Below are 15,156 nucleotides of genomic sequence, written 5' to 3'. Positions count from 1 at the left end.
AAACCGAGCCACCGAGGCGGGTGTGTTCCTAACGGCCCTCCGTCGGTCGGGCTCAGCCTCTGGGGACTGAGTGTGCGGCGGCTGCAACGACCCAGCACCCAAGCCCGGCATGTGTTAGGAGGCGGGGTTGGCGGAGGGACTCGTGGCGTCTGCCGGGGCCGGCGCCGGCGCGTGCGTGTGCGCGTGCGCGTGGGGGCGCGGCGCGCGCCACGGCGGAGGGAAAGCGGCGGCAGGCCCAGACCCCGGTCGCACGCCCGAGCGGGTCCTTTGCTAACCTGGGACTGCTGCGCTCCCGCCGCCGCCACCGCCACCTCCAAGCGCTGGCGTGACTCCCAGCCCGCGCCCCGCCCTCCCGCGTCCGCAGCCGGCTCGGCTTCCTGCCCGCCCAGACGCCGCTCCTCCCGAGCTCCGGGTCTCGGTTCCGCGGAGGGAGAGGAAATGAGTGCGGCCGCGGCGCCGGCGCCCGAGCGCGGTTGGAAGAGCGAGAAAGTGGACGAGGCTCAGGCCCTGGCGCGGAGTTGCGCCGCCCGCAGACCCGACTTCCAGCCGTGCGACGGGCTCTCAATCTGTGCCACGCACAGCCACGGCAAGTGCTTCAAGCTGCACTGGTGCTGTCACCTCGGATGGTGTCACTGTAAGTCGAGCCTCATCTCCCCGCCTTTCGCCGCGGTCCCGGGGCGCCCGCGGGGCCGTCCGGGGTCGCGGCAGGGACTCTGCGGCCTGGGGGGCTCCGGGCTGGGCCGGGGCTGCTCTGCCGCAGGCCGGGGCCGCCCTGGGGTCCGGGCAGCGGGAACTGCCCTCGTGCCGGACCAGTCGTGTCGGCGCTGCCTTGGCAACGAGGTGAAATTCGTGGGGAGCCTAGCTTTAGCCACTTCTACAAAAGGGGATCTACCTGTCCCAGGAAAATGGGCTATATATATATTTAAAAAAAAATTTTTTTTTTCCATTTTGTTTTTCAACCGAAACGACCAGGCAGTGTGTTGAAAAAGGGTAGACAGCAGTCAGAGTGGACGACAACCGAAGGGGAAGCCTTTTTTCAGGGCTGGTGGTTAAAAGATGCTCCCCTCTTTTTATCACTTTTGTCTTAACGGGCTGCTATTTTAAAAAAAGGGAGCCCTTGGAATTACAATCGTAGGCCATTTCTTGTATCCAGATTGAGAAAGTGCTAAAGTGTGAGGGACTGCTTCCAAGAAGTTAATATTAACAGTTTGGAAGGGTGAACTGCTTGAATACCCAGTTCCAGCATATAGAGCCAGTGTATTCTAGAGAGTGTTTTAAAATTACAAAAATAAAATGAATGAAAATAAGCTTCAGTAATCTTAAACCAATTTATAGAAGTAAATGGTCTAGACCTTTCTCTACGTTTATCCCGCTTGTGATTTTTAAAATGGATTTAAGTAGCCATTTAATCAGCTTCATAATTTGATTAGTTCATGGAATTTGGCCTGCTATATCTGGTGAATTATTTCTTTTTAGAAATATATTCTAAACTTAGTTTCCACATAACATTATAATAGAGGGGTTTGGAGTGCTTATTTAGGACACAAATTCTCAAAGTGATCTTAAATTAAAATTATTTTTCCTTGTTGGTTAGAAAAAAATGGCTCCCAACAAGAGATGCAGTACTATAGCAGATCCTTATTTATATTAATTGAACATAATATATTTCTAAAAATTTTTTTCAGACATTTTATTTTGAAAAATTTCGAACATACGCAACACTGAAAGAGGATCACTGTAGTGTTATACACCTAGATTAACAACTGTTAACATTTTGCCGCATTTGCTTTACTCTCTAGACTTTTTAAAAAGTTTTTTTTCCATAATATTTTAAATTGAATTTATGACTTAGAGGATAGAGAATTCTTACATTTTCTTTACAAATATAAGGCACATTGAACAGTACTCATTTTTTTTGCATTCTCTGTGCTGATGGGTCAGTTTCTTCCTATATTGCGTTATTCCTGTTGCTCTCAGATCCATTCCTAATTATATGGCATTGCTTCAGTGATGGACAGTGTACAAAGTTGGAAGTCACAACTGTGGGAAACCTGTGATGCTGTAGTACACAAGTAGGATGAATCTGGTGAGTCCATTTCCTGAGGAAGTACAGAAAGTATCATAGTGTAGAAGGTGAGGAACATTAAAAATGGCCCAGTTCAATGCCTGTCTTATTTCATCATTCTCCTCTTTAAGTACACCATTACTGATGGGAACCTTGCAGTCTACTCAGGCAGCCTCTTCCTTCATTAGACAGCTTTGACTCTTAAAATGCTCTTCCTTATATGGAGCTGAAATCAGTTACGTTAGAACTTCTTTCCATTGCTCCTATTTCTACCTTATGAAATCATATAGAACAATCTAAAGCTTTTTTAGATCAAATCTGTTTCAACTCTTCAGATATACACATGAATTTCTCACAGATATAGACTATCTTTTTCCTGTATCCCCAGTCACAGTCACAGTCACAATGTCTGGCCAGAAATAGGTTTGAAATTCATGTTTGTTGAATGACTGAATGAAGGTAGCCATTGTTTTCCTCTCAAGGCATTGCTTTGTCCTATTTATAAATCTCCATTCCCTCCTGCCTTTCCTTTAATGGTATTCAGGCCCCTGAGCATCCTGGTTTTTCTGTTCTGAACATGTGCCAGTATGGTTATGATCCTTTGAAGACAGTGACCCATAGAAGGGTACATCATATCTCAGTTGTGGTCTCATCTGTCCAGAGTTAAGCAGGACTGCTGTCGCCCGTGTTTGAGATACTACTGCTGCAGCTAGCATCACATTACTTTTTCTTGTTTCCACATCATATTGAGCTTGTTGCTGTCAGATTGAACTAAGCTTGATGTGAACTAAGCCATTAAGCCTCTTTTTTGTTTGTGTGTTTGTTTTACATTTGTGGTATAAGTTACAGCGCTTGCCTATCTCACAGTTATACGTATGTATTTGGATATGGGTACTCATTGATCCCTTAGATATATTTTCCTCTTATTGGTAAAATTGTTGAACAGGGAAAGGCCACAGATGAAAGTCCTGAACTGCCCTTCAGGTTGATAACAATTCATTAATGAGCACTTGTTGTTATGGTCGTTAAACAGTTACCTCACTACCTAATTGTACCGTTATCCATCTTCTGTTTATCTTATCCATATGGGTATAATGAGAACCTGGTCAAATACTTTGTTGAAATTCTACCAGCATACTACTTTTACATCTTTTTGATGTGTGATGTCTGCCTATCTGTAAAGATACTCTCGTAAAAAAAAAAAAAAAAAGAAAGGAAATTAGATTAGTCTGGTACAACACAGGTTGGTTCCACAAATGCTTAACATTTTCTTTTCTAAGTGATTAGAAGCTAGTTTTTAAATAAACAATCTGAATTTAGAAAAGGATGGACATTGAGTATACTGGACTGTTGGCAATTCTTTCTATTTTTTTTTTTTTTTTATCAGGCCTACATTCATTTCCTCTTTGCTAGTCTTTGGCAGCCCTCTGGGTCTCCATGCTTCCTCCGCTGACGGTGGTTCGGTGATCACATCCAAGAGCAGCCTCAGTTCGTTAAGAGCAGCGAGGTGCTCTGTTACAGTGTCCTCACCTATACTAGGCACCAATTCTTTCTTCCTTTTTTAAGCCCAAATATTATTTTTCTTGAACAGAAGCAGAGTTAACGTATTTGAGAGGTTCTACTTCTTTTGGCATTCATGAACAAAACATCAGGCCTAAGCAGAATTCCCTTAATTTTGTTGAACATGTATAGAGCACCTTCTCTTTATGAGACATTATTATGGAAACAGGAATACAGATATGAATACAGCTGGATCATGCCCTGTAAGCAGAGTGTAAGGGTGTGATCCATGCTGTATTTATTTTTGTATTCCTTTAAAATCACAAGTGATATGGGTGAAAAAACTACCAGCTTGTTCACCAAGTCAGAAAATGCTAAAATAGGAGGACTACCTTGAGGTGCTTGAGAGAGGAAATTCAGAACAAATAAAGGAAAGTCAGTTTTATATGGTTGATGTTAAACTTGTGAAATTTATAACCTTATGAAGTAGAAAAGGCTGAAAATACACACCTGTTCATAAAAGACATAAAATATGTGTATGTTGAAAGATGCAGTGCTTGATGTAGAGGAAATAATTAGTATATTTGGGTAATAACTGATTTTGAGGACTATGGGAGGAAAACTATATATGTTCTGTTGGTGTCTCTGTCAAAGATAGATTATTGGGCTGAATAAACTGTGACCCTGAATCTGTAACTTTATTTATTTATTTTCCTAGTAAGGAGTGATACTGGGTTGAATTAACGAATGAACGAATGAAGGATTCTAAGAAGAGTTTTGAGAGAGAAAAAGACATGACTTGGATAGGGAAGAGGAATGGGAAAGAATAAATCATATGCAGATATTGTAAAGTAGATTTTTTTGTGGCTTGAGTAGGTAGAATATTTAGAAGAAATAAGAAATTTGATTGTTGAGATGTTAGGGAGGGATGAACAGGAAAGGTGGGGAAGTTTCGGTTGATAGAGACCTTGGCATGATAGTGATAAAATGGGTAGTGGGGGAATGAAGTCAGCAAGGGAGATTATTTTCGTATTAGTGTAAAAAATAGGTTGAAATTCATGCAGCAATATGCACTTAATGGAAATCAGAATAGATTAAATTTGGAAGAGGAGGAAGAGGAGTTATAAAGGATAACTTTTAGATTTCTAGAATTTTGCCTTATGCAGCTTGGATGGATGGTGATGCCATTCATTCACTAACAACAAAATACTGGAGAAGAACTAGGTTTGGTTGGTCATGGAATCATGAACCCACAAAGACCATGAATCCAGTTTTGTGGAGTTTAAGTTGCTTTGTCATAGCATGGTGATGTCAGTCGGCAGTTGGATATAGGGGATCTGGAACTTGGAGAAGTCTGCACTAGAGATAATATGGAAGTCATTTACTTCTTTATAGATTGCAGTTGTAACCATGATGAAGCATGAGATTGCCAAGGGAGAGACTGCAGTATGAGAAGTGAAGAAAACCATTAGGCTTTCCCTATAGAACACTAACATTTAGAGGCTGGTTACAGGAGGATGAGCTGGCAGTAGAGTCTGAGAAGAGATGGCCAGAGAAGAAAAATCTTAAAGTATGGTATTGCAGAGGCCAAGGGAAATGAGTACTTTAATAAAGAGTATGAAAATGAAATCAGTTTTCAGCAGGTTATTTCTTAGATATTGGTGAAGTCTAGAAATAATGATTTTCTTTATTACTGATGAAGAGGATGAAAGGTTTAATCCTGCCACAGTAACTTCAGGAATATACTTAATTGCATTATTAGTCAAAGCTGTTTGAGATGGTGAATTCTTCAAGGTAGAAAGAGAAGAATAAAATGGCAGGAGAGGAGAATTAGGACACAAAGGTAATAATTAATATTTATTGAGTGATTACTTTGTGCCAGAGTAAGATGATTATGCTAAGCACTCAATAGCCAATTATGTCATTATGTCCATTCTGTAGTGGAGGAAAAAGGCTTAAAGGAGTAACTTTCCCGTGGGCACATAGCTAGTACGGAGTAGAGCCTTGGATTTGGATCCATGTCTATCTGATTCTAGGACCTGGACGCTTAACCACCATAGGTGCTGTGGAGCAATTTAAAGTTAATGAGCAGGGCTTCCCTGGTGGTGCAGTGGTTGAGAGTCCACATGCCAATGCAGGGGACACGGGTTTGAGCCCTGGTCTGGGAAGATCCCACATGCTGCGGAGCAGCTAAGCCCGTGTGCCCCAACTGCTGAGCCTGCGCTCTAGAGCCTGCAAACCACAACTACTGAGCCCACGTGCCACAACTCCTGAAGCCTGTACGCCTAGAGCCTGTGCTCCACAACAGGAGAGGCCACTGCAATGAGAGGCCTGCGCACCTCAATGGAGAGTGGCCCCCGCTCGCTGCAACTGGAGAAAGCCTGCGCGCAGCAACAAGGACCCAACACAGCCAAAATTAAATAAATTTTAAAAAAAGTTAATGAGCAAAATCAACAGAGTTTTTAGGCCTTGTTAAAACCAGTGATGGGAAAGTTTTTAAGAAATAGGTGGCAAATTGTATCAATTGCCATAGTGAAATACAAAAGAGTGGGAACCGTAAAGAGGTCACTGAATATGGTGGGGAATGAAGTCCAAGTTAAGAGCTATCAAAGCAAAAGTGATTAGAGGGTGTCAGGGGTGGGTGGAGGTGAGGGAGTGTATGTGGTATAATGTTGGTACCACCAGCAGAACTCAGCTGTATTGGCTTAATAAAATCACACAATAGGTGAGCTCAGTTTTCTGCAGCAGACATCTTAAAAGATGTCTGTCTCTTTCAGGTTGAAAGCAGGAAGAGTGGCACTTGATGTAGTCTAATAGATGATATTAACATATCTAAAGAAAGACTGTTACAGCAGAAGGTAGATGGGCAGCAATGAATTATAGAAAAATGGGAGTTGGAGAGGCAGAATTTGGAAGTGTTTTTTGCACTGTTCAGAGAAGGTGGCACTGCCTAGAGGCTTACACGTCTGGTCCCTGTGACTGGACTATCCCAGCAAATGTTTGGTTATAATTTGGCTTCCTATTTATAGATTTCCTATAGGGAGAGAAAGAGCTGATTAGAGGATTTAACTGTCAGGAGGGGCAAATACACTTCTCTCCACTAGTTAGTATATCAGCATTGTGGTTTTTGCATTACTCTATTTGTTCTATTTTCCTGCTTTACACAACCCCCAAAATCAAGTTCTGACTTCCCCAGGGTAATGCCAGTTGGTTTTCCTAAGGGGCAACTCAGTCATATCAATAACAGAAGCTACAGAAAATATATTTAAGGTTGTTTGTGAAAACTAGCAAAAAACGGAGTGGTAGTTTGATTCGATGGAGGAGCCAACTGAAGCTTTTTTCTACTAATGAGGGTTCTTTACATGTCTGATGGTTAAAGGAAGAGGATACAGGTGTTACCGTGCAAAGGTGAAATCAAGTTCTGAGTGAGTTTCCTCAAAGCTTTTCCAGAGATAGAGAAAGCTGATAGGTATTTTTCCATCCAAGTGGTGCTTCAGTAATGGACACACACCAACTTCAGTGATAACAGATAACACACCTGTTGCTTATATGCAGGCACAGTGGTAACCTTTTTGCATGTGTTAGCTCATTTACACCTCACAGCAACCTTGTGAAGTAGGTACTGTTATCCTCATTTTTTAGATTAGGAAACTTGCCGAGTGGCCCTGGCCACATGTGGTCAATGTGCATTAGAGTCTCACAAACCGGATGGTAACCAGGTCTCTGGGTTTCTTGGTTCCACTCAGGGTACAGTGAGGAGGATTTCAGCTATTTAAAAATTTTTTTCGAACAAGGAGAATTTAAGTAAAATGAGAATGGTTTCTGATTTTAAGAGAGGGGCAATTATATGAATTATGAACGTTTTTGGAGTGGTTGCAAACTCTATAAAACTATGCTTTTAAAAAACATTTGATAATGTATTTGTATAATATGAAGGTTCAGTCATGTCACATCCTCAACTGCTCCCTAACTGGTGCAAGCCCTTTTTTTGGTTAGATTTGCATACATACCATTAATTATTATTGGTTTCCAAGCCTGTTGAACTTAGGGATTTGAACCAAATAGCTTTTGAGGGCTTTTCTATGATAATTTCCTACATTATAACACCCTCACTTTAAGTTTGTTTTCTCATATTGTGAAATCTCATTAATTTACAAGAAGTAATATTTTCAGAGAAATTAAGTGTTATTAATTCCAAACAAATACAGGAACATATGTTTAACAGCTAACAGTTGTCTAGTAGAAGATGTGTTTCCTCGAAAAATAAGGAATGTTTTATACATAGAATGTGGAAGGCAGAGTGTAGTCCTATTAAGGGCAAGGGCTGTGGAGTCAGACACACCTGAGTTGAATCCTGGTTCTTCCATCCATTGGCAGTGTAACTTCCGACAGGTTACTCAACCTCTCTCAGCTTCAGTGTTCTCTTCTGAAAAACAGGACTAAAAATCCTACTTCACAGGGTTGTTGTGAATATTATATGATGTAAAGCAGTACTTAGTGCAGGTGTTCAGCATCAGCCCCTCCTCAAAACAAACAAACGATGGAAATACTAGGTAGCCTGGTCATCCTGAGGGCAGGCTCTGGAGTTGGGCTTTGTGTTTGAATCCTGGCTCTGCCCACTTACTAGTTATATGGTTTGGGGGAAGTTACTTAACCTCCGTCTTTCAGTTTCATCATTTTTAATATGGGGATAATAACATAGTTACATGGTATTGTCATAGTGTGATGATTGTCAAAGTCCCCAATTCCAACTGCTTCCCCTTCCAAAAATGTCCTGCTTAACCTGGAATTCACTTTGTAACCATACTCATTTGTTCAATTACACACTTCAACACAATACAGATGGTAAAATAATACATTTTAAATAGTATGACATTTAGAAATCGAGTTTTTAAATTGCCCTCACTGTTGAAAGGTCTATTTTATAATAGTTACTTTGTGGTGATTGTCTGCTTTTTATCATGGAATCTTATATTGTACTCCCCACTCCCCTACTCCATCCTATTTTCCACCATTGTTAAGCAATGGATAGTTCTGGTTAATCAGGTATACCAGTTAATAGAGAACTGTCATATCAAACATGGGTTAACACATTTTAAAGGATCAGAATATTACAAAACTGTTAAAGTGAAACTGTACATATTTAACTTTAATGATTTAAAAGTCTTGTCACGATCCTGTAGCGATACTTAGCTGTTACTTGGAATACTGATTTTGTGTAGAAAAATGGCAAAAGTACTAGTTAACAGAGGGGTCCTGGCTTTTAGAATGGTGGACAAAGTAGATTTAATTGTAGTTTTTGCGAGTTACTTTACTCAGAGTCACAGATTTTTTTGTTGTGTGTTTCTCCTGTTCTTACTGTTGGTTTGCTTTTGAATATCCTGATATTTAGCAGTATTCTGTAAGCACACTGCCAAAAACATGCAATATCTGGAGTGCCAACAATATATGATAAATCCTTCCAGTTGTGTCTGCACAATGTCCCAGAACAGTCCATTCAGGACAAATTCTTTAACCTCCCTAGTGCTTATTTGTCTATTTAAAACTAGATTCTTGGTGTGATATAGAATGTATTTCTTCCTCTGTATCTCATTTAAACAGACCTTTAGTGAAATAAAAACACTAAGAGTGTAATTATTTGGTATTTTGTGGAATACTCTGTCTGTTAGAATCATTTGCTTTATCTTTCTGTCTGCACACACACACATGCACACACATGGTTTTTTCTTAAACCATTTAAAAGTAAGTTGCAGACATGACATTTCACCTAAATGTTTCATCATGTGTCTTAAGAAAGAGGACATTTTTCTATGTAACCACAATACTAATCATACCTAAGATAATAACAGTAATTCAGGAGTACCATCTAACATACAGTTTCCTTTATCTTCAAAAAATGAATTTTATAGCTGACTTTTTTTTTTCAATTTGGGATCCAGTCAAGATTCATACATCACATGGATATTTTAATGGCCTAGATTGTGGTGCTGGTTTCATGGGTGTATACTTATCTCCGAACTCATCACATTTTCTACATTGAATCTGTACAGCTTTTTCAGTGTCAGTCATACCTCAGTAAAATGGTTGAACAAGTGAAATAAATACAATGAGTGGAAAAAAAAGATTCATGCATCACATTTCATTATTGTATCACTTTAGTATCTTCTTTAATCATTCTAGAATAATCACACTTTTTTGGGATGGTATTGAAATTTTTGAGGAGTCCAGATTAACTGCCTATACTGTCTCCCATATTTTAGATTTGCCTTATTAGATTTAGGTTGAACATTTTTGTCTAGTTATTACATAGGTGAATATTGTACCTTTCTTACAGCATTACATGAGGAGACAAGTCAGTGTGTTCCACTAGTGCTGGTGCTAAAGTGATAACTGCCAAATCTGTCCATTATAAAAATATTGTTTCCCTTTGTTATTTTTCTTTTTAAAATTATTTTTTTCACTGTTTAAGAATAAGTAATCCGTGGGGTGATACTTTGACACTGAGTGAATATCCTGTTCCCCAACAAACTTTAACCCAGTGATTTTAGTATTGACTGAGGAGTCTTGTGTGAATCACTTATTTCATTGTTGTTGCAAAATAGTGATTTTCTAATTCTGTGATTCCTACCATTTGATGGCATTCTTTTGTAACAAAGAGGTTTCTCTTCTCTACCTATATATATCCCTCTGTTTTAGGTTTTATTATAGACAACTTGATTCTTTTAATTTGTTATAATCAAGTAACATAATTTGTGTGTGTGTGTTTAGGTTTAAGATTTATAAAAAATAACAGAGAACACATATTACAAACATCAGAGTTCCCACCACCCAGATGTAACTGGTGTTTCCATTTGTTCATCACTCTTGCTTCAGATAAAGTTAGAGTCCTTGCTACTTTCTTTCAGAGTCTCTTTCTCATCCTTCTCTCACCAGAAGCAGCCACTATCGTGAATTTGGTGTGTATTCTACCAGTAAAGTTTGGGACTGCTTACACCATGCTTTCAGAGTTGGAAGGTATGTTAGGGTCTAATCTTTTCCTATTTTATTTTTATTTATTTATTTTTTAATTTTTAATTTTATTTTGGAGTATAGTTGATTAACAATATTGTGTTAGTTTCAGGTGTACAGCAAAGTGATTCAGTTATACATATATGTGTTTCTATTCTTTTTCAAATTTTTTCCCCATTTAGGTTATTACAGAATACTGAACATAGCTCTCTGTGCTATACAGTAGGTCCTTGTTGGTTATCTATTTTAAAAATAGTAGGGAGTATATGTCAATCCCAAGCTCCCAATTTATCCCCCTCCCCCACCCTTCCCTCCCCACCCCTGGTAACCATAGTTTGTTTTCGAAGTCTGTGAGTCTGCTTCTGTTTTGTAAATAAGTTCATTTGTATCATTGTTTTTTTAGATTTGTCATATAAACGATGTCATATAATATTTGTCTTTCTCTGTCTGAATTACTTCACTTAGTATGATAATCTCCAAGTCCATCCATGTTGCTGCAGAGGACATTATTTCATTCTTTTTTATGGCTGAGTAATATTCCATTGTATACATGTACCACATCTTTTTTATCCATTCATCTGTCAATGGACATTTAGGTTGCGTCCATGTCTTGGCTATTGTAAACAGCGCTGCAGTGAACATTGGAGTGCACGTATCCTGGGAAAACTATGGTTTTCTCTGGATATATGCCCAGTAGTGGGATTGCTGGATCATGTTCTATTTTTAGATTTTTAAGGAACCTCTATACTGTTGTCCATAGTGGTTGTACCAATTTACATTCTCATCAACAGTGTAGGAGGGTTCCCTTTTCTCCACACCCTCTCCAGCATTTATTGTTTGTAGACTTTAAAAAAAAATTTTTTTTTAAAAGGTATCTTTTTTATTTTTTTAATTTTTATTTATTTATTTATGGCTGTGTTGGGTCTTCGTTTCTGTGCGAGGGCTTTCTCCAGTCGCGGCAAGCGGGGGCCACTCTTCATCGCGGTGCGCGGGCCTCTCACCATTGCGGCCTCTCTTGTTGCGGAGCACAGGCTCCAGACGCGCAGGCTCAGCAACTATGGCTCACGGGCCCAGCTGCTCCGCGGCATGTGGGATCCTCCCAGACCAGAGCCCGTACCCGTGTCCCCTGCATTGGCAGGTGGACTCTCAACCACTGCGCCACCAGGGAAGCCCTGTTTGTAGACTTTTTGATGATGGCTGTTCTGACTGGTGTGAGGTGATAGATACCTCATTGTAGTTTTTTTTTTTTTTAAATAAATTTATTTATTTATTTATTTAATTTATTTTTGGCTGTGTTGTGTCTTCGTTGCCGCGCACGGGCTTTCTCTAGTTGGGGCGAGTGGGGGCTACTCTTTGTTGTGGTGTGTGGGTTTCTCATTGTGGTGACTTCTCTTGTTGTGGAGCATGGGCTCTAGGCGCGTGGGCTTCAATAATTGTGGCACGTGGGCTCAGTAGTTGTGGCACGTGGGCTCTACAGCTCAGGCTCAGTAGCTGTGGTGCATCGGCTTGGTTGCTCCGTGGCATATGGGGTCTTCCCGGACCAGGGCTCGAACTTGTGTCCCGTGCATAGACAGATGGATTCTTAACCACTGTGCCACTAGGGAAGCCCTCTCATAGTTTTGATTTGCATTTTTCTAATAATTAGTGATGTTGAGCATCTTTTCATGTGCCTCTTGGCAATATGTATGTCTTCTTTGGAGAAATGTCTATTTAGGTCTTCTGCCCATTTTTTGATTGGGCATTGCCCATTTATTGAGCCGCATGAGCTGTTTGTAGATTTTGGAGATTAATACCTTGTCAGTTGCATCATTTGCAAATATTTTCTCGCATTCTGTGGGTTGTCTTTTCGTTTTGTTTATGGTTTCCTTGTTGTGACAATGCTTTTAAGTTTAATTAGGTCCCATTTGATTTCTTTTAATTTCCATAATTCTAGGAGACAGATCAAAAAAGATATTGCTGTGATTTATGTCAAAGAGTGTTCTGTCTCTGTTTTCCTCTAAGAGTTTTATAGTATCCTGTCTTACAGTTAGGTCTTTAATCCATTTTGAGTTTATTTTTGTGTATGGTGTTAAAGAGTGTTCTAATTTCATTCTTTTACATGTGGCTGTCCAGTTTTCCCAGCATCACATACTGAAGAGACTGCCTTTTCTCCATTGTGTAGTCTTGCCTCCTTTGTTGTAGATTAATTGACCATCAGTGCGTGGGTTTATCTCTGGATTTTCTGTCCTGTTCCATTGATCTGTATTTCTGTTTTTGTGCCAGTACTATATTGTCTTGATGACGGTAGCTTTGTAGTATAGTCTGAAGTCGGGGAGCCTGATTCCTCCGGCTCTGTTTTTCTTTCTCAAGATTGCTTTGGCTATTTGGGGTTTTTTTTGTCTCCATACAAATTAGAAAATTTTTTGTTCTAGTTCTGTGAGAAATGCCATTGGTAATTTGATAGGGATTGCATTGAATCTGTGGATTGCCTCAGGTAGTGTAGTCATTTTGACAATATTGATTCTTCCAGTACAAGAACATGGTATATCTTTCCATCTGTTTATGTCATCTTCAATTTCTTTCATCAGCATCTTATAGTTTTTGGAGTATACAGGTCTTTTGCCTCCTTATATAGGTTTCTTCCTAAGTATTTTATTCTTTTTGATGTGATGGTAAATGGGATTGTTTAATTTCTCTTTCTCCCTCTTCCATTGTTAGTATATAGGAATGCAGTAGATTTCTGTGTATTAATTTTGTATCCTGCAACCTTACCAAATTCATTGATGAATTCTAGGAGTTTTCTGGTCGCATCTTTAGGATTTTCTATGTATAGTATCATGTCATCTGCAAACAGTGACAGTTTTCTTTTTAAATTTGGATTCCTTTTATTTCTTTTTCTTCTCTGATTGCCATGGCTAGGACTTCCAAAAGGACAATTTGATTCTTTTTAATTTGTTATAATCAAGTATCATAAATTATTTTGATGTTCAAATTGTCTTAAATTTGGGCAGTGAGAGCTCCTTCAAGCTGGCTTCTGTGACCTTTTGACATGTTCCTGTCATTTTTTGAGCACTTTACTGCTTTCTGGAACAACAAGGTGTTCCGGGCTTACCTAGTAATTTCCTCACCCCAGACCAGAAATTAGAAACCATTATCTGGGCTTTTAATGTGTTTATTTCTACTGGGATATTACTGCATGTTACTTTCAGTGGATAGACGTAGGAAGTGTGTGTGTGTGTGTGTGTGTGTGTCTTTCACCGTTCCCCATTCCATAATTGTACCTCCCTTCTCTGTGGGCAAAAACCCTGGTTTCCATAATATCATAATATTTACTCATTTCTTCTATCTTCAGTTACACACAAGATAGTTTAGGAATTATTACATTAGTACCATTACCAACAACCAACTGATTACTAAAGTTCAAGATTCTTTGCTTGTTTTGGTTTTTAGAATATATCTTGGAAAGGATTTATAGTCAGAACACCGTGTTCAAAAGTTTCTTGAATTAATTATTTTCTTGTATGTGGTTATGTTATCAGGTTAATTTATTTCTGATTTGAATCGATTTTGGGTATACTTTTTTCATCCTTTTTAAATTAAACTTTTTATTTTGAGATAATTTGTGGATTCACATGCAGTTGTGAGAAATAGTACAGAGAGCTCATGTGTTCTGTATTCAATTTCCCAGTGGTAGCATTTTGCAGAACTGTAGTACGATATCACAACCAGGAAATTGACATTGATACAGACAGATTCAGGAGCATTTTTATCATTGCAAGCATACCTCATGTTGCCCCTTTATAGCCACACTCACTTTCCCTCTTGCCCCAACCCCTCATTAATCCCTGCCAATTGCTAATCTGCTCTCTATTTCTTTCATTTTGTCATTTCCAGAATGTTATATAAATGGATCATACAGTATGTAACCTTTGGGGATTGGCTTTTTTCACTCAGCATAATAATTCTCTGGAGGTTCCTCCAGGTTGTTTTGTATATCAATAGCTCGTTCCTTTTTATTGCTGAGTAGTGTTCCGTGGTGTACACGTACCACAGTTTGTTTATTCATTCACCCATTGAAGGACATCTGTGTTGTTTCCATTTTTCAGTTATTATAAAGAAGCCTGTTATAATCCCTTGTGTATGGTTTTCTGTGTGAACAAAAGCCTTCATTTTTCTGGGATAAATGCCCAGAAGCACAATTGCTGGGTTGTGTGGTAGTTGCACGTTTAGTTTTTTAAGAAACTGCTAAACTGTTTTCCATGGTTACCATAACATTTTACATTCCCGTCAGCAATGTATGAGTGATCCAGTTTCTTCACCACATTCCTGTCAGCATTTGGTGGTGTTGCTATTTTTATTTTAGTGATTCTGATAGATGTGTACTGATCACTCATTTTAATTTTAATTTGCATTTACCTGATTGCTGACGTTCATGTGCTATTTGCCATTTGTATATCCTCTTTGGTGAAGTGTCTCTTCTCTGGTTTTTTTTTTTAATACTTTATTTTTTTAGATCAGTTTTAGGTTTACAACAAAATCAAGAGGCAGGTATGGCGCTTTCCCATGTATTTTGCTGCTACACGTGCATAGCCTCCTCCATTATC

The 15,156-nt window shown here is 39.3% G+C and overlaps 1 protein-coding gene across 2 annotated transcripts in view; it reads left to right on the top strand.

Annotated features, from left to right (window-relative positions):
• The first annotated feature begins 224 nt into the window (after positions 1 to 224).
• Positions 225 to 15,156, top strand: part of C4H3orf70 (chromosome 4 C3orf70 homolog) — a 77,820-nt gene continuing 62,888 nt past the window's right edge. For both annotated transcript variants that reach the window (XR_009502883.1, XM_059920702.1), the window contains exon 1: positions 225 to 634. Coding sequence is in view for 1 of the 2 variants with exons in the window: in XM_059920702.1 (XP_059776685.1) it covers positions 439 to 634 (196 nt within the window). In the remaining variant the exon portion in view is untranslated. The remainder of the gene's footprint in view (positions 635 to 15,156) is intronic.

This window comes from Balaenoptera ricei, chromosome 4 (genome assembly GCF_028023285.1).
Source record: "Balaenoptera ricei isolate mBalRic1 chromosome 4, mBalRic1.hap2, whole genome shotgun sequence".
NCBI classification, from domain to species: domain Eukaryota; kingdom Metazoa; phylum Chordata; class Mammalia; order Artiodactyla; family Balaenopteridae; genus Balaenoptera; species Balaenoptera ricei.
The sequence above is the reverse complement of the archived record's forward strand: the minus strand, read 5'-3'. Positions and strand labels throughout refer to the sequence as shown.